At 41.1% G+C, this 23,658-nt stretch overlaps 1 protein-coding gene across 5 annotated transcripts in view; it reads left to right on the top strand.

Moving 5' to 3' along the window:
* The first annotated feature begins 8,555 nt into the window (after positions 1-8,555).
* cacna2d2a (calcium channel, voltage-dependent, alpha 2/delta subunit 2a) overlaps positions 8,556-23,658 on the top strand; it is a 173,090-nt gene continuing 157,987 nt past the window's right edge. For 2 of the 5 annotated variants that reach the window (XM_085160113.1, XM_085160110.1), the window contains exons 1-3: positions 8,556-9,001; positions 13,374-13,455; positions 13,535-13,564. In XM_085160113.1, the coding sequence (XP_085016239.1) occupies positions 8,886-9,001; positions 13,374-13,455; positions 13,535-13,564 (228 nt within the window). In that variant the 5' untranslated portion in view covers positions 8,556-8,885. The remainder of the gene's footprint in view (positions 9,002-13,373; positions 13,456-13,534; positions 13,565-23,658) is intronic. The other 3 variants (XM_085160114.1, XM_085160112.1, XM_085160111.1) reach the window with 2 other exon arrangements.

Genomic DNA, 23,658 nt, shown 5'->3' with positions numbered 1-23,658 from the left:
CTGGTCTTTTTAACATAGGGATTGACTCCTTTTTGAAGTCAGCTACAAATGAGACTTGGGCACATCTGGACCTTCAAACACATTCTCATCCCACACGTAACATACCGACGCTATGTGACAAATTGTCAGTATGTTACTTTCGGGAGGCTTGAGAGCCGGTGGAATGAATCTATACATGTAAATATGTTTTATATTCTGATCATGAATCGCTTTGGAAAACACTATCTGACAGGGTAAAGGTTATGGTTAGGGTTTGGGCCGGAACTGATGGCTGGAGCATGTCTTACTGCCACAAGCGGCATTCTATTGGATTCGAATGGAAATGTGGTGTGTCTCATAAGGATGCAGAAGGGTACCTTTCACGTTACTATGAGACGCCTCAGGACACGACAAATCGTCGGTATGTTACACATTGGGAATGAGAATGCTCTGGGACCTTTGGTTGTCCCTGACCAGCCCAATGTCCATGGGAAATTAGGATTCAAATTCAAATAAGTATACCATGAAGTTTACTCCCCAAATGGCTTTCTATTTTTGCGTGATTTGTGTGAAATCACAATATGACTTTGTAGCTTTTATTTTGAACGGAACTGCTGTTTTTTTTGGTTTTCAAATTAAAATCTACACATGTGGGTTTGTGTTCAAGGATCCAGTTTCACTTGAAATGCATTTATGAGAAAGTTTGTTTGTCATCCCTAGAAGATATTAGGTCACATCAAAAAAAAAAAGAAAATGGAGAATATTGAGTTTTTAACAAGACATTTACTTCTAAGTATTGATTCACTGAAGTCAGAGGTAAAAGTGTGTGCTCAGTTTCTGGAAAGCCGATGTTTTTAAGGGTTACAATTTGAATCATCAGTATGAGACCAGATGCAGATCATGTACATTTGAACCTTTTTTCTTTTTTTTTTACCAGTGGATTTCTTTACACATCAAGAGATGGAGCAGTCAAGACCAGCTTTGTGATTTCTCACAAAATCACAAAAAAACAGTAAGTCTAATGGGGTGTTTATCAAAGAGTGTTTGGTGGAGGTCTGTCATGCTAATATGCCCTGAGAAAAAGACAAAGAAACGTTTGAGAAAGTGCACCTCTCCAGGCAATCCGTAACAAGACGAATGGAGGACACCGCGGGAAATATGGAGCTTCAGCTGAAAAACAAAGCAGACAATCTTGACTTTTTCTCTTTGGCTTTGGATGAGGACTGCGATCTCCGCAATACAGCCCAGTTACTCATCTTCCGTACGTGGGATAATGAAAGTGTTTGAGATTATGGAGGAGCCTGGCAGCAAAGCGTTCAGTAAAAGGGACTAGGCATGGAGTGATTATGTTCACGGAGGTAAGTGCATGCTTGGATAAGCTGGGACTGAAATGGAACAAACTGGCAGATGTTACAACCAATGGCTATCCAACTCTGACAGGGAAAAATTTGGGATTGTTGAAACAGATGCAAGATTAGGGACTGAAATAAATCCAGAAGTGAAATGGATACACCAGGAGGTGTTGTATAAGTCAGTGCCAAAAATTAACTATATTGTTGATTTTGTAACTAAAACAGTTAGCAGTGAATTGCAGGTAGGTTGTTGCAATTTTGGAGGTTCTTTAGACTGAAAATGGTGACATAGGCTACCACTGAGGAATAACCTAAATTAAATGTACAGCCTGGTGAGGCTTACACGGGAAAATGACAGTTTCTTTCAAAACTAACTAGAGAGCAACATTATTACTCACTTAGTTGCTTGCAATGAAGATGTTGGTTCTCCTTGGATCGACCTTCATGTGTGAACAAACTTTCTTCATTGATGAAGTTCACCAAATCAAGATACAGATCCTTCCTCAGTCATAATCACATATCTGCTGTTTCTTTGCATTTCTAACTCAGATATTGAGTCTAACCTTTATGCACTTGTACGAACCAGTACTACTATAAACTGGTACTCTAACCAGTACCAGTCTATAAAGAAATAAATTAATTTACGCAGAACTGAGTTCCCTCTTATTGGTGTGGCCTTCCATAACAGTTTCAGTTTCTTATATGGCCCTTTGGGAATTAATTCGCCACCCCTGACCTCTTGTGTTGATTTCATTTTTCAGCGCTGGATGGAGACTACTCCAAGGGATTGGAGCCAGCCTCAAGTGGCCATTTGGGGAACTGCAGCTTTTGGTTTCACTTTTTAAGCCCCAGAAGATGATATTTACTCAGAATTGAGTTTCATTTGAAACATTTTTAAAAGGTAAGTTGACCCTGTAATGAGGTGAAACTGCAAAATCTGCATGTTCATGTAGAAACTAATTGAAATTAATGTGTATTGCGGGTTTGCATGAATGGTGAAAGTAAGCCACTTATAGCTTAACCTAAACCATTTCAGTAGAACTAACAACAAGTTAGTTATCTGCAGATAATAGATTCATGGATGTAATTATTGTGCTTTGCATATGCTTTAGTTGCGTATTTTGGTATACTGGGCCATCGACACATAGGCACTGCAGACCTGCTCTGTCTATGAATGCTGTTTGTATGTTGTATTAATCAGTTTAAATTGCACTTCTAATAGATGCGTATCTGTTAATAGGTAAATAACCAAAACAGTTCTGACCCGACTAACAAGCATGCCATGAATCCCCTTTAAAAGCCTAGAGTGATTGCAGCACATGCTTTTCCATTCAAACCAATGCTCCAGCTGTAAAACCTGTGAAGGTTAGCTGTTGTCATGCATGGTGATGTGATGTATTACAGGCTTTCAGTCTTGGTCCTGCCTCTCGCTGCAGGCCACCTATTTCCCCATGAATCCTCACTCACTCTGTCTTGGGTTGTAAAATCTGCCCGTTTGAGTACAGCTGTGTGTGTTTGTGTCTGTCAGTGTGACTATAGCGAATAAGCTCCAGAATGTGTGTTATCTATTAATTCCTTCATTAAGCTCTTATCACCAGTTTTAATGCCAATTAAGATGCGCTTTAATGTGACGGCAGGGCGGGCAAGCGACTATGCACTCTCACTCCACCAGTGACAAGAAGAAGAGGGGTAGACCACGTTCAGACAGGACCACCCGCTTGCCTTATCAAACCACCAAAGGCACCACAGGCCTGTTAGTTTTGCCTCTTTAGTACTGACACTGTTTAATGTGCTCTGTATGGCAACACCTAGCACTTCAGTCACTGCAAACATATTGAAGGCCCATGATGTGGGCATCCCACCGTAGAGCAGATTATAGTGGTTCCTGCTTGATTTTTTTTTAAACATAAATTCAACACATTTCATCTGATTTTTTAAATAGATTCAACTTTAGAAGCATTTGAATGGAGGGTTTCTGAGTTTCACCAGAAGACAGAACTGGGAGATGAGTTGAAAATCGTAGCGAAGAGGCAAAAATCACATGCTCCACTTCACAACGTAGGACATGTAGAAGTCAGAGCTTTCTCTGAATGTGAGCTGACACTGCTCTGCTATATAAACGCACAGGATGGAGACCACATTTAGATGTGGTACGTAGCCGCATACAGACAGGTGCCTTCTGTGTTCGTACCATATGGAACAAGGCAAAACTTTTGCAAACACAGCCAGGGTCACAATGAGCACTTTTCTGTGCATTATAATTAAGCAGCATTGACAGATCTGCAATATGCAGAGTAAGCAGATGGCTCATGGACAGTGAGAGGGAGGGGCAGGGGGTGTTGTGCCACGACGGGCTACAGGGTCTCGTGTTATAGCAGCTGGCTGTCAACTCTGGGATGTTGTATGTCAGCAAAACGAGTTTTTTAAAAAGGAGACTGAAGAGTGATGGAGATTGAAAGAAAAGAGAATAATGGTGGATTGAGGATAAGGAGATCTAATATTGGATCATAAATGATATACTGCAACTTATGACTGCCACTATCAATACGGGGGGTTTGGCACTTTTTAAAGCGATCAATTATTTTGTCAGAATGATACTGAATCAGTCAGACTATTGTGTAATTCTAAATAAAGCCGATGTATGATTTGTCTTGTCTGACAGTAAAAGATCAGAATAGTATTTGGTATATTGAAAAGTATGACAAATAGCATAAAATGCTTATACTTTCAGAAGCTGCAAGCAGCAAATGTTTTAGCAGTTTTGCTCAAAAATCTGATTATTTTATGGTTACAATAATTAAATTTTGTCTTTTGACTATTTTAGAATTTGGTTAATTGTTTGGGCAGCAGACTACAGTGGCCCACTGGAAGTGACTATAAGGCTGATTTTGACTGTAAAAAGTTTTTTTTTTTTCTTCAGACATAGAACCCAAAGATGTCAAATGCTAATTATAGCATATGTAAATAGTCATACAAGGTTATGGTCTAAATCAAGATAGCTAAAAATAGCCTAAATAAGAATACAAATCTGAGCAGTCTGCAGAAACATTCAGTCAATACCAAAGGCAAACTGTCTTCAAACAGTGCTGCTATAGCCCTGGTGTACTACGCTGACACGAACCGCAAGTCTAAAATATACTGGACTGACCTTTCTATGAATGTCATAAACCAGAACTACAGCACTTCCTTTTCGTGTGTTTCTTCATCTCCTCTCCCTGTGTGGCACTGATGTCTCTTTTCCTCCCCTCTATTTCCACTCTCTATCCTTCTCAATCCCAGCTTTGATGTATGCATGAGGGAGGATTTCCTGAAGACCAAAGAGGCCATTACCCAGGGGCCATTAGGCCTCTAGTAGAGCATGTCAATGAGTGCTGAGTCTTGCTCTGTTTTTCACATGCGACACTTGTCTATGTGGGTGAGGCAGGGAAAGATTCTCTGGGGGAGATAAAATAAAATGTAGCTTTTAAATGCTCATATTTCTTGCAAATGCATCTCTACTTGTAATATCGCAGCGCTGTTTGTGTGCCCTGCTGTAGAATTTAATATAGGGTTTGTTTACTGTACTGTTGCACGTGTTGAGGTTGGGTCATTAATTGGCGCTGTTGTTCTTTCATGCAGACTAAGAACGAGGGGAGTGAGTCATCATCATCAGGATGAAACGCTCTGACATTTGAGCACAAAAGTCCCAGAGTGCTTTGCAGCCCATCGTCTCTGGGTATGTTTGTATTTTACAGTAAGGTATACAGAGCACTGGGGCCTGAATCAGGGATTTCCCTTATTGAATTTTTTCACAAAGCGGTTAGGTCGTGTAGGAAAACACTGTGTTATAGAGCCAAGCAAATAATATGGCATGGTGGGCTATATAAATATTTATGTAAAAAAAATGTGTTGTTCGGAGGTTTCTTCTTAGTGGATAAAACTAAATGGGGGGATAAGCTGTGAGGTGAGCAGGGAGCAAAGTAAAAGAAACACAAAGGGAAAATAACCTTGATTACTGGAATCACTTTGCTGATCTTTTCAGTACATCCCCGTGGAGGACAAGGGCACTATGCCTTTTCTCTGCTATGGTTAAAAAAATACTCTCAAAGAGAGCATGTGGCAAATGAGTGACAGTATATCATACTCCTGTTTTTACAGGAAACACTTGAGAGGATCATTGAAGTTTTCTGAGAGCCTTGGGGCTCTCTCTCAAGGGCAACTGACTCTATCATCTGCACTGAATGCAATGCACAGTCATTGTCTAATCAGAAAAATAAAATCTTAGCATTCAGCATGCTGACTAGAGTCGGTTTTACAGAGGGTGAAGCCTCACATTTTCTGTCCAGCCCACCAGAACATCAGCACAGAGGCCACAGAAAGAGACGGAGGAGGAGGTTAAGGGAGCGAGAACGATGGATAAGGTGGAGAAAAAGTGAGATAAGAGACCAGTGCAGCTCTGTGTGTATGTGTGTGTACTTGTCTGGATGTGTGGAGCGTGCCTTTACTGGTGACTTCCCCTGAGGCCTGCAGACAGGGAAACAAGGAGTGATTAATTTTACTCTAACCTACTTGGCCTCTGTCTAAGAGAGCACTCCTCAGAAAGGAAGCTGGAGTCCAGTACACAGCTACGAATCCTGCCTCCTTTCGCAACACTCACAAGGATCAATAACAGGTTGGCAGGTCAATCACTTCGGACCAAAATGCACGGCCAATGAGAGACACCCTATGTAGCGGAGCCCCGCCTCTTGTCTACTTTTCTCACCCTCTGAAGGCTCAGCAAAGCTTGAGGCCATTGATCTGTGTGTTTTCACTGAGCAGATCCCTTAGCTGGCCTGATCGATCAGCTATAATAAAGAGTGGATTCTCTATAAGTGTTGCAACGTGGTCAATGAGATCCAAGGCCCAAGGGTGGCAATCACCTCTTTTATCTTCCTCTTTTCTGCCCACGAACGCCACCGCAAGTGCGGGTGAATTAAATTAAATTTGCATTTAAGGTGTGACATTCTTGAATATGACCCGGCCAACACGCAGTGTTACTTAAATTGGTTGCCAGTGTTATTTTGGTCCCCAAAGGTATGTGTACACACTGTTATTTTATTTGCATAGATTTAAAAAAAAGTCCAGCTCTGGACAGCTCTTTTATTGAGAGAAATCTACAAACTGTTTGCTCATTTAAAATTAGTTAATTTTTCCATGTCCTGGCCCTTTGAGTCAGGTGAATTGAGATACGATGGACTAATGTATGTTTGAGTGGACGGATTGAACCAGGGGTGTCAGTGAGTCAGCACAAACGTTTAGTGTGAGTCAGCCAACCTACCAGTATCTGGTTGCTGTTATTATTAATGCGATGATGGGGAGTATAATGGTGTAAATTTATGTGTGAGAGTAGCCATCAATTAAGGTTATTTTTCCCAGCGTGGGGAATAGTCATGTATCAAAACATGACTGTTTCCTGCCTCTCTGCTACACATTTGTTTGGATGAGAGGGGGATGCTCAATATGATTAAAAAAACTATAGCTCTGGGAACTATAGAAGTGTATTTGTTTCCTCATTTCCTGAGAAACAGATGTTTGTTCTGACTGAATGATCCGTGACAACTATGTACATAAGCAGGGGACTGCTGCTGCTGTAGCTCTTCATCCCTGCCATCAGGTGGGTTTTTCCCCCTCCTGCTGAGGTCCATGCCCCGCAGTGTGTCCTTTCTACCAAAACAGCCCCGTCTTCTCTGTCAGGGAAGAGACAGAAATGCTGTGCAGCAACCCTGCCGACTGCTGTGCGGCTTTCTGTAGCAGAGCACCTGCGTGTCCCCTGCCGAATGACTGAGCCAAGGACAACACAGCTACAAGAACGACTGTCTCTCTGTGCCCAGCAAATGAGCTGAGAGATGCATGACTCCCCCAGGAGCAGCCGAAGGGGACCGAGTGTCCCGAGCCTGCGCTTTTGACTGGCAGACAACTGGAAAAATCAGGAAAAAAAAAACAAACCTGAAGCCCTGAGCACCTTAATCTCTAAACTCTGGGATTTTATAGTGTCGCTTGATCGCAGTAATGAGAATAAATATGAAGTGGCACACCTTAAGTCAGAAACTATACCGTCTCTATATATTGTATGAATGTACCTAAAATATGGGTTTTGTTTAGGTGCAAATGTGCCCTCCAGTTATAGAAACAGGAAGATCAGAGAACAGAGCAGTGCAGGAAAAGGTAAAAAAGCAGGTACAGGTGTGCATGTGTGCACACATACAAAGACACACGCACACACACACGCACACAGCTGATAGAAGGAGATAGTCACTTCTCCAGGGGGGAACTTCATGCTGAATTACATTTACTCTGAGGTTTCTGTGCATCTCTCCTCCTTGTTTACCTTTAAAATGAACGCTATCTGACTTATATGTCCAGAGGAAAAGTTGCTCCACTCAAATATGACCTATTAAATAGCTTATGATAATGGGAGGTTGCTATTTATGATAAACAAGGAGCCAGACCCTGCCTTTCTGTAAATTCAAAGCCCCTCGATCCAAATAGCCGGTGAGAGCATAAAACACTATTGCTAGGTATCTAGGTGGCTAATTTTCCTTGCATCCATTTAAATGTTCATCCACTGGACGAGAGGTCTTAATGAGTAGAACAAATATAGTTTGGGAAGCAGCCCCAAGGCCACTGCTGGTGACTGTTTATACTCTAGTTAATATAACATGGCCCTCTGGTATTATGCTTCCAATTACCCCAAATGACACCTTGGTTTCTGATCATAATCTCGAGTCTGGTGAAAACATAAGAGTATGAACTGGACATGAGGAGGAGGAGGAGGTGGCCTGATGCGCGCCCCCGTCTGTTGCACAGAAGTAGGTTGTTTGAATGGAGGAAGGGCCGCCAGTGCCAACAGCTGAGTCAAGTGTCACAGATGGACGAGGCGATTGCAGGAAGTTGGGCTACCAGGCTTACAAAAATAAAATCCTAAAACTCTAAAGCTTAAGTCTAGCCAGAGAGCTTTCTTTAAAAGAGCAGCTAATTTTCGAAGTTGGTGAAAAAAGCGCATCATGTGTGGTCCAAAAATGCTCATATGATGTAAGACCGCTGAAATCCGGGTATTTTCTGATTAAAAAAACACTTTTGGCAGGTTTTCTGGTCTCTTTTCTGTTGGATACTGGCCTAAAGGCGTCACATTGTTTTATTTTGAAAGTCACAATGGGAAAATTGAAGCGGCACAGCGACCAGCTTCACCGTGTATGGTTGTTACATTGGAGACGTTGGGAGAGAAAAGGAGCAAATGTGCGCGGCGACGGAGAGGGAGGGAGGAAAGCGAGTGCGCAAATAGGCAGCCAGGCACATCGGCAGCCGCGGCAGAGCATCTTCCTGATCCTGATCTCCCGTGTCTTCAGCTGCCAATTCTTCGTGTGCGTCTCTGATTGAGATTTCACTGCCGGGCTGAAGTGTCCAGAAGCCTCCGCCAACCATCACCCTCCCACTACACACTTTCTCCGGAGCTCGGTTATTCTTAGCTCAACTGTGAGAGACTGTCCTTCCGGTCCTTCTCTTATTTATCTCAGTTTCTTGAATATTTAATGGAAAATGGCGATCTGCGCACAGTCGTACGGTGTCTTCTGCCTCTTGACAATCCAAACTGTACTTATCATATGCGTCTCCACGCCGACAGCCGGGACCCACCTCTTCCCACAGCACTACACGTAAGTACCCTGCACGGTTTTGGTGGGGAGGATAAACTGGGGGGGTGCGGAGTGCGGAACTAGGACAGGTGGCCCCAGACGAGCCTGCACATGAAGCGGCGTTTACCTTGGTGCGAGATGAGCCGCTGTCCCTGATGCTGACACGCAGACGCAGCTTCCGTCTCCGATGCTGCGTTATGAGTGTCATTCTCACACGGCTTATGTTGTTGTTGTGGTGGTGTTGGTGGGCACTGGCATTAAAGCCCAAAGTCTTATTCCGCTAGTGACAGTCAACATGGAGTACGCACATGTGGCGAAAGAAAAAGGAGGTGGGGGGGAGAAAACACAGTGCCAGCGATAGTTAAAAATACAAAAAATATTAAAGAGATAGTCCGAATGTTGTTTTGCTGTCAGTGCAGGAGGGAGAATATCCCGCTTAGGCGCAGTCCTCTACAAAGTCTCTAAAAGCACTCGCACCGTGAAAGTAATCATATCTATCTCACCGCAGGGTGTGTTTTTTGTTTTGTTTTTGCTTTTAATGGCTCATTTTGTTTCAGACTCTAAATGTGGAAACGTCACACTCGAAATTTAGACGCACTTGAGGGCAGCATTACAAGTGACCGCAGGGCTCAGAAAGTAGTAAAGCATCCAGCTGTGAGGAAAGCACAAAAAATAAAGCAAAAATACAAACACACAAAAAAAAACTATTTCTGGAATTATTCAGCGCACATCTGTTGGGGGTAATATTTAGCATTTATACCCCATTCCCTTCTCTTATGCGAACATTATAATAATTTCACCTTGAAGGACGCGCAAAGGCGACTGAAGCCAAATGTTTACCGCGACAGTTTACCACCTGTGCACCGTCAACTATTCAATAAAAGTCAGTAATTTACCCCCCCAAAAATATTTTTTCCCTATTTTTTTCTTTCAATGGCTATTACTTCACTTAAGATTGTATTTCAGAGTTCCGATAATCCTCTATATGCTCACCAATAAACCTCCGTGAGTGCAACAGTTAGTCTCACACTGAAGTATCGCTCCAAATGTCGCCCTCTTTATAATAACCATGACGTGATGATCTGATGCGAAGACTGTGTGTAGCCCGAAGTGCTGTTTAGTCAGTCAGGTTCCCAAAAAATGATTCCTGTGTGATGCATCAACCAGATCATGTCTTTTAAAATCTCCGGGGCTCTGTTAATTCGATGGCCAAGGTGACTTTCAAAAAAAAAAAAAAAAAAAAAAAAAAAATCAGTTATCTTTTATTCTACTGTGGATTGACTTAAAACTACAATTTACCGGATCACTGATTTGATTGTTTTAGCTCCGTAAGTGATGCAGTTAATTTATCTTACACCCGAGTTACTTTGCAAACAAAATTCAGTTTATTATTACTTTTAAGCAACCCTAATTTCCATCTCCCCCCCGTTTAAAGACACGTTTATTTTCCAAACCTACGTTTTCTTTAACTATACACTATTGTTCCTTTTTAATAGAGAAACTGTGTCATTATTTCTTACTTTCCCGGTGTCCTTGTTTAAGCAGATAAAGAGAAGCTAAATATTCTGTAGGGCTGGTTATATATGCAGTCTGTGTTTTATCCAGTCCTCTCTTGAGATTTCTAAACTAGGTTTTGGGTCACCCACATCACTGTGGTATTTGCCAGAATTTGACAGTTAATTGAAGTGTATCGGGAGCAATGGTGGCAGTTTATTTGATGTATATTGCTGACACACACAGACACAAACACACCCATGCACGGGTCAGAGCTTCTCCGTGTTCGAGGTCTAGCTGAAGAAATGCACGAATAAGGATGCTCGCTTCGTTTTCACAGCAGTCGCCAGAAAGTGTGCGTTTTCTACAGCTTGCCATCTACCAGTATGGTCTGCATAGTACTAAATATTACACTGAAGTGTTGTTTATGCTTATAATTTAGTGTGTATGTAGGTGTGTGTGGTAGACTGAGAGGTATCTGCAGGGGAAGTTATTTCCTCATTTCTAAAAGAAAAAAAACAAAACAGTTGATAACTGGAATCTAAATGGCAAAATATCATCAGCACTTTTCACCAGATGATATGACCACACACAAAAATAGCCCACCTTCTGCCCTAATAGATAGATAGAGAGTGGCACTTCGAATGATGAGATCCATTGCGGCCGAATGAGCGTAGTGACAGTATGGGTCTGACTCACACAGGTCTTCCATCCAAAGTAATTTCATCACACTTTCTGCTTTTCCATAATGTTTGGCTAACATAAATCATAAAACAACCAAGGCGAATCAAAACACAAGAAGGCAAATGGCAAAGTTGTACTGCTGCTTTGGACTACAGAGAGCCAGAGAGCATCAGTCGGCTTTCATGTAGCGCATTATGACAACTTTTGTCTTTTAAAGAGAGATCACAGCTTTCATAATGCAGAAGGTCTCCAAGCACTCACTGAGCATTAGGCCACAGTAATGCGTATAATTTACCAAACAACCGTGTCCTGCTATCTCTGCAGCTGCTATTGAATGAACACTTCTGCATATTTGATACTGCAAGATATTTTTTTTGCCACGCAGTCTCCAACTTCTTGCTTTGTGCTTTAAAACATTGTTATGCCAGCTTCATGTGACCTGGTGTGATGCAAGTCGTGTAGTCTGTTCACACGCAGAATATAAATATGACACAGATGTTATTTTAAGTGTTAAATGTATTCAACTTAGACTGAAACCATTAGATAGGAGGCCTTTGTGCATCAGTGCACGTGTGCATAAATGACCTATAGATACTTTTATCACAATATGAGACACAATATTAGCTGAGATCTTTAGATTTATTAGATTTTAATTGGTGGCCTAAGCTTAAACATATGTCTTGACATAATATGCAGTGGAAGGGTATTTATGTGTAGCTCACCTACAAGTCTCCCATTCCAAACTTGTGTTTCTTTATCCCTGGAGTGGGCAATGTGAAAAAAAGTAATATGGCCTTAATATTGCTATGCATTTTTTACATACTGACTAAAAATATTCAAATCACATGGTGAACATTTAAACTGATGGCTATCCTTCTGTGTCAAATCAATCTCACATTATAAGTCTTTAAGATAAACATGCATCTCATGCAAGCATGCATCTATCTATCTATCTATCTATCTATCTATCTATCTATCTATCTATCTATCTATCTATCTATCTATCTATCTATCTATCTATCTATCTATCTATCTATCTATCTATCTATCTATCTATCTATCTATGATGTTGTGTGTAGTATACTACGCAGACTAAAGAGGTTGCGTAAGAAGTCTGCCTGGCTCGGGGACAGAGGTATTGTCCCTCACTGTTAGTATCACTGTGTCCTGCTCAGCTTTGTTCTCACTGTAAACTTGTTTTCATTTCATATTGAATGACCTTTTTATAGTCACAGCTTCCCCCCCTTCTCTGCTCCTTTTAGAGGCCCTCTTGCTTTCCTTTAATCACGGTCCCTATAAACACAGGGAACTTGCACACTCGCTGGCGTGTTTGCTCTGCTGTTACTCGCTTGATGAAGCCCGCTCTGGCTTGGTGATTATGGCGGGCGCTGTCACTACTTGGCAGATTTGTGCAATTTAATAAATCTGTCTCCCCTCTTGTCTTCAGAGCAAATCTGACATTTAAAGATGACATTTGTCTCCGTCATCATATTAAAAGACAAACGGCTGTGTTGTTGATGCTAGTGATTAGCTATCTGCAGGCTGCTGAAAGGAAAAAGGTTGGCATGGAATCAGCGGTTGGCTAGCAAACACATGGCATAATTTATTCATCTGATTGTTGAAAGATGAGCTTTCATAATAGGTTTTTTTTTGTTCTCCTTTTTTTCTGTGAAAATTTCTTGTTGGCTTTTCACATGAGTTGTTCAGCATGAATCTTGGTTGGCAGGTTGGCCCCTGCTGCTTCTCTAAAGTGATCTGGTAAAAATCTTCATCCATTAAGTCATTTGTTGCTTGCTGAGAGATATACAGTGATGAGTTCCAGCCGTTTGATCTCTTAATTCCAAACTTGGCTCCGTCTAACGGAGATCAGCTCCTGCTTAGGCTGCACTTCTGTCAGACCTGAGCAGTTTTATTGTAGAACCGCTGATCCCAGCCGAGCGTAGACAGGCATGTACGCTGCCGGTCCTGGACGGAACACATACATGCAAGATGTGATGGGGAGAGAAGATGCTGATGACCAACCCAGACATTAACTGGAGATAGGATAGTGATACTTCCAGACAGGCATCCCAAAAGGGGCAGAGTGTGGCAGTTTTCCAGCAGAAAGAGAGCCACACACTGCCGCCGTCTTGCAAATGCACTCACTTATACGCAGTGGTAGAGAAATGAAAGTTTTCGTGATGATGTTGAAAATGTCTTAACTTTACTTTTGCAGAATGATTCACTGGGCTGGACGCATTGAGAAGGAGCTGGAAAAGGTTCTGCAGCACGTCACCGGAGCTCAGCAGATGAGATCGGTAAGTCGACGTCACGCCTGCATGTGACGCCCCGCATTTTCCTGCATTATTAATCAGTATGATTGCACTCCTCTTCAAGGTCCAGCGTGAGGGTGTGGATATCTTTAAGGTACTGTGTTGACTTGAGTGATGACGTGAGATAATATAGAAGAAGTGATCTTCTATATTAGCGTGACATAACTTCACAAGTGGAGATGACTGCGTTTTTTCCAAACCATCTTTTGCTGTCAAGAATTTTCCTTTGGCCAGATCCCCCTTAACCTCCAGTAACCTCTAGATTGATTGCTCATTTAATTTGAAATATGCATTTAAAAAATTGAGTGGTGTTGGATATTTAAGTGTCTACCTCCCAGTTTAGTGTTTTGCGGTTTTCCTTCTGTTTTTTTGCACCAAATGTCTGTCCTGTGATAGGCAGATGGTTTAGCATAGTGTGACTGACACAGTTTCATCATATTTGTGCTGCGTGCGCGTGTTGGCCACGTTTCCAGAGTTTGTAATTCACCCTGAAATAAATGCTTCATTACTGCTGTGTAGATGAGAATGATTCATCCAGCCAGTACGGAGCCTGTGGCTTTAATTCCAGCAGCAACAGTGGTTAGTGCGATAGCAATGTTGATCTGCAGGGCCCACGACCCCTTTATAGGAAGTCTGGTTCAGCTCTCTGTTAAAAAGGTCCTAGCCTCTGATCATATGACTCATATGACTTACCCAGTACGTAACGCAGAGTTCAGATGAAGCCGATGTGGGTGAGGGGGCTCGCCCAGTCCTGACTGCCTCGAAATCATCCCAACGTCTTCCCTTTCTTCATCTGGTAAATTTTATGAAATCATACATTTTTAAAGTCAGACAGTCAGAGATCAGAGCGTCCGCTGTGGCACGTCATTCCTCACACACACACACACCCTCATATTTCTTAAGGCCGTTTCTACACAGGCTTTCAGTTAGGCCTGCCCTTAGAATGGTTGCTGTATTTTCACATTATTATATTGGTTAACTTAAACATAATTATACCTGTCTGGTTATATTCTTATCAGTATTTAGCATAGTGAACTATCAGCAAAATTACATATAAATCATATTTCTGTGTCTATAAATCACATAAAAACCTGGATGATGAGTCTTTTACTTGTGGTTGGAGCTGAGCTGAGAGATCTCAGCCTCCATGACAGCTGTTAGTATAGTGGCGACACTGATGGATCCCAGAGAGGAGGAAGTAAGCTGACAGAAATCGTGCTGCTGTAAAGGGTAATGACCATTAGTGGATATCAGGCGCGCACTCAGACAGCATGATAGAGACAGGTTGATTTTTAGCACTCATCCAGTGTAAACAAAACACAGAGAGAGTGTTTACCTGCTAAAATATTTGCCTTTTGCTTTTTTGTTGCTCCCACTGGGCAGTGTGGATATCTACACAGGCAGCAGACTGTAAAAAATAAGGCGACTCATTTGTTTGAAAGTCAAGTATCTGAAAAATGTTTTGTATCTCAAGAATATTGTCATTTTGTAATAAACAGTATTGATTTAAATGTGGTGTAGATGCATTCTGGGGATAAACTGGGTGGAGAAAGGCTTTTTCAGCTAAAGAGTTTGAAGAGTTTTCTCGACGTATAAAGTAGCCGATCACCCTTTAACTGATCTAAAAGGTTAATAAACTACTAAAGTACTACCCTCTTTAAAATAAATAAATAAATAAATAAATACATAAATAAATAAATAAATAAATAAATAAATAAATAACTGTTTGTGCATTTTGGGGATAATTTGCTGCCAATTTTGATCTCAAGTTGGCTGGATCTGTAAATCCACTGAAAAGTAACCAATAAAAACCCTCCACATTTCCCCACTTTCTGTAGTGTAAAGACAGAAACATTCACATTTAGTGCAGTTCAGCTGTAGCAATAAGTCACTTTTCTTCACATTCAGTCTGTTTGCTGTCATTGAAAAGAAATGCTGCTGCCATAATCACACAAACATGTTTGTTACTTCATGGGTAATGTCTCTGTCAGGAGGAAGGTTGTAAACTGACAATTTGTTTTATCCCATGGCTCGGGTTTAAACTAGCAGTTTGGACGGCTGTCACGACCCGATCACTTCCGTCAATAATGACCTGCAACACAATGTTCCGGATGCAATATCCCCCTTAGATTTATTGGCTTGTGTTTTGTTTTGGATTTCTGATTATTGTTAAATTACTCCATTCCTTTTCTTCACTAAATGTTGGAAATGGCCAAAAAAGGCTGTCATATTACTACTTGTTATAAAACTCATTCAGCATGTACAGCTGAATGAACCTGAACTTAATGATTCCTAAAGCCGCAAAGTGGTTGTGACATGACGTTAAATGCTCAGTAGGATTTAAGTTCTGTGGAGTTAACTAATTTCCACTGGCGGTGACCTCGAGTTTATTCTGTGGACCAAACCCAGTGAAGCCACTCTCTTCTGAAAACGCTGCGTCTGCCTGGCGATGGTTTGCGTGGGGTGCCCATATGGCTGTGCGTGCATGTGTATGCGGTGGCCTGACTGTGGTGCACAGGCCGGGTGCGAAAGAACATTTTACATTGCCCCAAACAGGAGTCGTCACAGGGTGTGCTAAATGGCCCAGCATGCCTAGAAAAGCCATTTTTCTAAATGGATGCCTCTCTCTATACGTGGGTCTGATAGAAATCTTCCCAGGGCTATGCCGGCTGGTAACAAGATTGCCTCCCTCTGCGCCCCCTTCCTCTTCATGCGCAGTTTATTCTCAGAGACAAAAAATGTAAAGTGTGTGCAAATTATTTTTGAGTTTGTCTTACATGGGGAGAGACAAGGGAAACTAAGTTGAATGTAATGTGGCATGCTCAGTTGGTCTCGGTTGAGATTTATTTTCTCTGACAAGCGAGGGTAGTGGGTGAAAGAGAGAGAAAGGCCAAGACAGTCCGAAGTCACACCAAGTAAATAAGGAAAAAAACAACAAAAAAAAACATGCTCTGCTCAAGCATTTCCCCGTACGCTATATGAAGCTAATATTTCTTTGTTATTGACCTATTGCTTTGTTGAATTTGGATATGAAAATTTTCACTAAAATTTTGGCAAACAGATTAAATGGACATGTTGGATCCAATCTGGATCAAACTGGGTTTGTCCCCCAGAGGTTTTCCTTCTTTAATGTTCGAAGATTGATGAATATTATGTATCATAGGGCACTGGGGAGCTTTCCAAGATTGCAGAGTACTGAGCTTAGATGCTGAAAAAGGCGTTTGACCAGGTCGAGTGGGCCTATATGCTTCAGGTACTGGAGAAGTTTTGGTTTAGGCAAACAGTTTATATCATGGGTTGATATGATATATAGGCATCCTTCTTCTTCCATTCTTACTAACCAAGATAGACTCAGCGCCTTTTTTTTACACCGGCGGGACACGACAAGGCCTTTGCTCTTCGCAATTTCTATTGAAGCTCTTGCAGTAGCCATTAGAAATGAGCCCTCTACTGACCCTGTCGATTGGGGAATATCAAGCACTACATTTCTTTATATGCGGATGATGTTGTTTTGTTCTTGTCCAATCCTGAGCGATCTGTTCCTGTACTTTTAGATGTGGTGAGGTTGTTTGTGGAAATCTCAGGTTATTACAATTAATTGGCAGAAGAGTGAGTTTGTGGCTTTAACTGCAACCTGGATGTTAATTTTTTGAAAATTTTTGCTTTTAAAATTACAGACAGATTGAAATACTTTGGTTGTTATTTTGCCTAAGGACCCTAAATTGATCTTCAGGTGAATTATCTTGAACAAGTTGAAAAATTGAAAAAGGACATTGAGAAATGGAGGGTTCTCCCTATTTCCATGGGTAGGTCGCATTAATGTAATTAAAATGGTTTCCCTTCCTAAATTTCTATATTTATTTTTAAACTTACCTATTTTTTGAATAAGCAATTTTTTTAAAGTGATTGACTCAGTAGATTACCATTGTTTGGGGCTTTAAAACTCACAGGATATCAAAAGTTCATCTATATATAAGTCTAAAGTTAAGGGTGGATTTGCTCTGCCATTGTTTCAGTGTTATTATTGGGCTGCAAATGCTAGAACTCTTGCTTACTGGCAGGAAGGGTAACAAAAAGGTCATGCCTGCCGAACCCCACCTTGGGTGGTCATAGAGAGTGGTGGGGTTGAGAATAGTTCCCTGCTCTTCTTTTTTTGTCCTCTAATCCGCGAACCAAGGTCAATAATTTTATAGTTCGAACTGCATTAAAATCTTTAGTCAGATCAAAAAAGGTTGTGCTCTACCATGGACACTTCGATCCATACACCAATATATTGTAATCATGCATTTCCACCCTCATGTTTAGACGCTTCTTTTGAGGTCCTGGACACAGAAAGGTATTATTACTCTCAAAAGGACTTATATATTGACAGGCAGAGTTTGCATCATTTACTCAGTTGCAAAACACAAGTTCTCTCTCCCTGCGTCACATTTTTTTTCATTATTTACAGATAAGAAACTATGTCGTCAGAGTATCTTAATTTTCCATTTCTTCCGGAAGAGGGGTCAATTTTTACACTCCTGAGTTCCCCGGATTCTAAAAAGTTGGTTTCTGGTTTTGTGAAAGTCTGTTTGATTGATCACCAATAACTTAGCCTACCACCTTAGTGTTTATTTCTGTTTAATACCCGTGTTGAAGTAGTATTTTTGTCTTTGCAGTGTAATCTTTTGTCTTATTTGTGTGTTTTAGCCCTTGCTGTTGTGTTGTTTGTTGTTTTTTTGTTTTTTGTTTTTTTTTGTGTGTCCCTTTTTTTCCTTTTTATCAAAAAATCTCAATAAACATACTTAAAAAAAAAAAAAAACATGCTCCCGAATTGGTTGAGTTTTTAAAGCAGCTCACAGATGTGCGTCTCTGTTCCAAATTTTCAGGTCCCTCTGAAGATAAATAAGAAGATTCAAGCTCTTGAATGTTTAATAAAATTACGCTCTAATATATTTGGCCCAGGTTTGGTCAAGATGTTCTTCTCGCCCAGGGGAGTGAAAGAAAGCTAGAGGGTGAGTGCACTGGAGGAGTTGGAAATTTCAAATGGAAAGAGCGCAGATAGACAAGGAGAGTGGGCGGCTTTCAGAGCGGAGGAGGGTTTTTTTAGAGAGAAAGGGAATGAAGGATGCTTGACAATTGAGATTGATGTTCAGGCGATTTTGTGTGTAATTTAGTGTCAACTACTTGAGATGGATGAAATGATAGAGGGAAAGGACGAGAATTGGTAAATTTAAATATGAGCAGACAGATGCTGTTTATAGTCCTTATCCTCCTCATTATCCTCCGTGCCGCTGCTTTTGATGTGTTACAGTACGTGGTGATGATGAGAGGCGGTGGTGGACACTGGCATTGTTTTCTTATCCTCGGGCTTATTCAAAGCAGTTTTAATAGGGAACACATGAGCAGCGAGCCCACGCCCACATACTGTCGTTACAGATGGTTAATCAGAGATACAGACTTGCAAAAATTCCATTAATCCAATAATAATAATTATTTAGATATTTGAAGATTTATTGGAGTTATTTCTGAAAGCAAAAATAAAAACGAGTTACTGGTTAAAAGCCCATCAAGTGAGAAGATTTAATATTTTGGCTGCATGCTGGGGGGGTTGCTCAGACAAAATAAAACAATACGCTGAAGATTTAATGGCGTATCAAATATATGACTGATTGATTATTTGTTATGTTTATAGATTGAACAAAATGATAGAACAGGATTGGTCCATATTGACATAACTGCATCACACAGTTGCTGTATCCCAAAGGTCCTCTCTTGAATTGAGACCTAGTGACCACGCAGGCTGTTTAAGTGCAGTGAACTCATTGCCATGTTCAAAAAACCAGTTTGAGAAGATCTGAGGTTTGATTTGAGCGTATTCATTCAGAGAACTGCCGCTCACTGGATATTTTATCTTTTTCAGCCCATTCTCTGTAAACCCTACAAATGGTTATGAGGAAAAAAGTCCCAGTGCATGAACGATTTCTGAAATACTCATACCAGCCTGTCGGACATCAACAACCATGGCATGGTGACAATGACTAAAATAAAAGCCTTTCTTCCCCATTCTGATGCTCATTTTGAACTTCATCTTGCTCATGTCTACATGCCCGAATGCACTGAATTGTTGTCATTGTGATTAGATATCTGCCTTAAAAAGCAGCTGAATAGGTGTACCTAACTTGACTTTCCTCTCCCATCACTAAAGGTTGATATATCTACGTGGATTTAACCACAGCAGCTACACAATAGCCCCCTCTATGATTCCGAATGGCTAATTGCTTGCCCTCCTGCAGCCCTCGTTGGACTGATTGCTTTGTTTAAACTAAAAAAAAACTGCTGTTTCATGTTGCAATTCAAGATAAACCAATCAGCTGGATGGAGTGGACAGACTCAAAGATATGGTCCCAAGCAAGAAAAAGCTGCCAATCAGTAATCAGTGACTGCAGAAGGACTTGGTTTGATTGGTGTGTTCTGCGGGAATGCCTTCGAGACATGACCACTACAAGTAACCCCGACTGCAGGGCATACCTACTTAAGAGGAAAGTCCCACTATAAGTAACATCCACTACAGGAGACTGCATTTGTGTGTTGGTTAAGGCTAGGGTCGCACTTGGAAAATAACGACTTATAGGTATGCTTGGGTGATTCACACACCTCCAGCTACAACTTATATTGCTACATGCTCCACACTTTGACGACTTTCAATGAGCCCTAAGTGTTCTTATATCTGAGGCTCTGAGTTGTGTCAGGAAGACTTCTGTTTTAGGCTGAGTGTCTTTACTCTAGCCTGACTGAGCCCTGAACATCTCGACCAGCTCTGCAGAGTCACAGAGGACAGGGTGTACAACATTTGGATAAATCTAGTGCAACTTGTCAGAACCTGGCCCCAGTGAAAGATATGATAGGCCTTGCCTATCACAGTGCATCATGATGTTCTTCTTTCTATTCGGTCTGCCACCTGCCTTCTTTGTGCCTTTTCTCAAAGTGTGCTGCCACTCTGATTTTTACAGCGGCTGCTTAAAACATAGTTTAGCCAAAACTGGCCCCTAATTTTCCTCACCAGCAGCTCCTTCAGTCTCACAATATCATTGTCAGCCATAACACGATATGCCAGAAGCAAATAAAGCTTTAAAGCAACCAGCAACAGACAATTGCGCGATACAGTAGACACCTAAATGAAATTACCACTAAAACACACCCCTGTGCTCTACTGCACACAGTTGTGTTGCTCGGGATTTACAACAAATGATAGCAAAATTGGCAACAGCGCACAATAACACAGATGAAAGCATAACTGGTTATGGAACACCTGTGCATTAACTACATTAGTCATGTCTGCACTTATGCCTTATAAAGAAACACACAAGTGTGACAGTCAGATACCTCACTTTCACCATCTCCAGGTGGTAGCTAGCATTAGCACAGGTGTGCTCACAGAGTGCTTTTAAAGAATCTGACATTTTTGTGCTCGTACTCCATTTCATCTGAGTCACCGTCTATCTTTTTGCAGTTGGAGGCATGTAGGGACATTTTTTTAGCTTCAATATGTTCACTAAGAGTTAAAAAGAATTACTGTTTGAGCAGCAGAGCTAACTAAGACTGATTCAGTCACAGCTAGTAGGTGACAGGATGTAAACAGAGGGTTTATGGAGATGAACAGGAAATGAAACAATATGCTACATTACAAATTTCTGTTTAATTATTTTGGGGAGCCATTTCTTTCATTGCTTGTTTTTTTTTGTAAAATACTGAAAAATATTCCAAACCCTTTGGATTCAGATACTCATTTATAAGAATCTGAGACATGTTTGAGCAAAATCCCTCTTTGGGGTAACTATGCAGCAACTTACTTCTGGTCTGCAACAAGGCAGAGTAGACTAGGCCTAACTAGACACTGCTTGTGTAATTATAAGCACAGACTTTATAATAAATACATACATACATATATATATATATATATTTCATGGCTGCAGAAAGAAAGGGTGCTATCCTTGTTGCAAAAGGCATATCAAATATCACATCAACGTCTGCCAAATGGAAAAGAAATAGATAGATGACTAAATAAATGTGTTAAAACACTTTCAGTAATAAAATTGCCTTTAATTTGTCTTAAAAATAAATGGCAAGCATCATTGCAAAATAACATTGCATAGCATAGTCACCAGTAGCTAGACATTGCACGTTTTTCTAAATAAGCTATCAGGTCAGTTATCATAATAGCACAGTAAGATTTGATTAGATTAGATGCTTTGACTTAATGCGAGGTGCTGCCGAGCAGTTTAACATTATCATTAAGCTGCAAAAAGGGCATTTGACTTTTTTGCTGGCCAAATTGGACTTTTGGGTAAAATATTATGCATATTTGGATGTGTCCTAGTTTGCTGTGCATAAATAGGCTTATTGTATGTTATTGGCGGCTGTGTCTAAAGGAAGCCTGCAGTTCAGTGCTGCTGTACTTTTTTTCATTATGAATTTGCTCACCTGTGTGTGACCAACCTAGGCACCCTCTCATATAGCAGAAGTTTAATTACTCATATTTGTGCTGTTACAATATTGTGCTTGTTTCAATGATCTTTTTCTCTGCTGTTAAGCCAAGTATTGCATGCTTATTCTGGCCAGTTGTGTGCAGCATGCTTTGGTAGTCCCAAGACTGGTTTACTTTGATTTATTTTCCAGTTAATTAAAAAAAAAAAAAAAAAGCTCGAGCTGCTCCCTTAATCACATGGGGCGGCCACAGTGGGAGCGCTGCATGTTTGATTTGTTTTTTGTTTTTTTAATGCTAGATGCCCTTCCTGATGCAACCCCATTTGTGTCCATGACAACTAAAAAAAAAAACAACTAAGTAAACTTTGAGGCCTTTCCTACAGCCCTGGTCCTTTTTATGTAAAATTTTAATCTCTCAAGTACATCCTGACCATGCAGCAAATGAATATACGGCTGTTAAAAGTACAGGATTTCCCACTGACTTTTAGTGGAGTACTTGAGTACATGTAATTAAGTATATTCATGAACTTTTATAAACGTGCAAAAATCACACACATGCCCATTGTGTCAGAGCAGTTTCCACAAATTCAGTTTAGAAAAAAAAAAAAATCATTTCAATGACAAGATAATAATCAGCATGAATGATTTAGACTTATACATATCAGTTTATAACGCTGCACTCTGAGGATCTGACAGCTCGCCTCCACGCCCTGTCCGCCTGCCATTTACTGCTCTTTGCCGGGAACCTGATAGCAGCATCAAGATCAATATACCCACATGTTAACGTTGGGTGGAAGGACTTAATGCCAATTAATGGACATGTAATTCATTCAGTTTTCATTCAAGTTCTGTTTTTGTTTTTGTGCTCTCTTTCTTTCCTTTCCCTCATTCCCACTTTGTTTGTATCTTTGTGCCGGATGGTCAACACTGTATCAGTCGGCACCACCGACCACATGCTGGTAGCAAGTTTATCTCAGTGCAGCACAGACCTTCTCGCCTCTAGTGCTGCCAGTGTACACGTGCACACAGTCATGAGCGTGCACGTGTGTACCGGCAGCGCTAGAGCCGTCTTTTCTTTATGTTGTTGACATTGCTGATGAGCTTCTGGTTCAATTTGGTCAGTTCGATTTGGTTTTGTTATATGCAGGCTGAATGCAATTTCAAATGTCTTTTCTACTTCTCTAAACCTTCTCTCTTCCTCCACTCCAAAAAAAAGAGACGGTTACTCACAGCCGAGACAACCAGCTTGGACAAACAGATATCTCTCTAAAGTGCACTGGTGGATTTACTCAGTATTGCTGACTACAGAAATTTCCAATAATCTGTCTGAAATGCCGAATCCTATGCTAGACATCTCCTGTGCTCTCACACCACACCTCCTTTTTTCCTATAGCTGATGTCAGCTTCAACCCCCCCCCCCCCCCCCAAACACACACACACACACACACCTCACACCTCAGTCCCTCTGCGGGCTCATCCGTCAGTAGATGATTATGTGAGGGATGATCAATCCCATTCATTCTGTGATTTAATGGCTTCCTTGGACTACACATGGATTACAGAAGAGTTAAAGGTCCCTCCTCTCAATGCGAGCAGTTACCTTTAAAGGAATGAGAGATGGAGCGTGCTCAGGCCTCCTCTGTCAGTTCTCCTTCTGCCCTTCCCCCTCTATCTTCTGGCCTGGACCTTACACAACAGCTACTTGTTATCTGGTTGTGTGAA

This window comes from Neolamprologus multifasciatus, chromosome 5 (genome assembly GCF_963576455.1).
Source record: "Neolamprologus multifasciatus chromosome 5, fNeoMul1.2, whole genome shotgun sequence".
In the NCBI taxonomy this organism is placed as follows: Eukaryota; Metazoa; Chordata; class Actinopteri; order Cichliformes; family Cichlidae; genus Neolamprologus; species Neolamprologus multifasciatus.
This window is presented reverse-complemented; position numbering and strand designations above follow the sequence as displayed.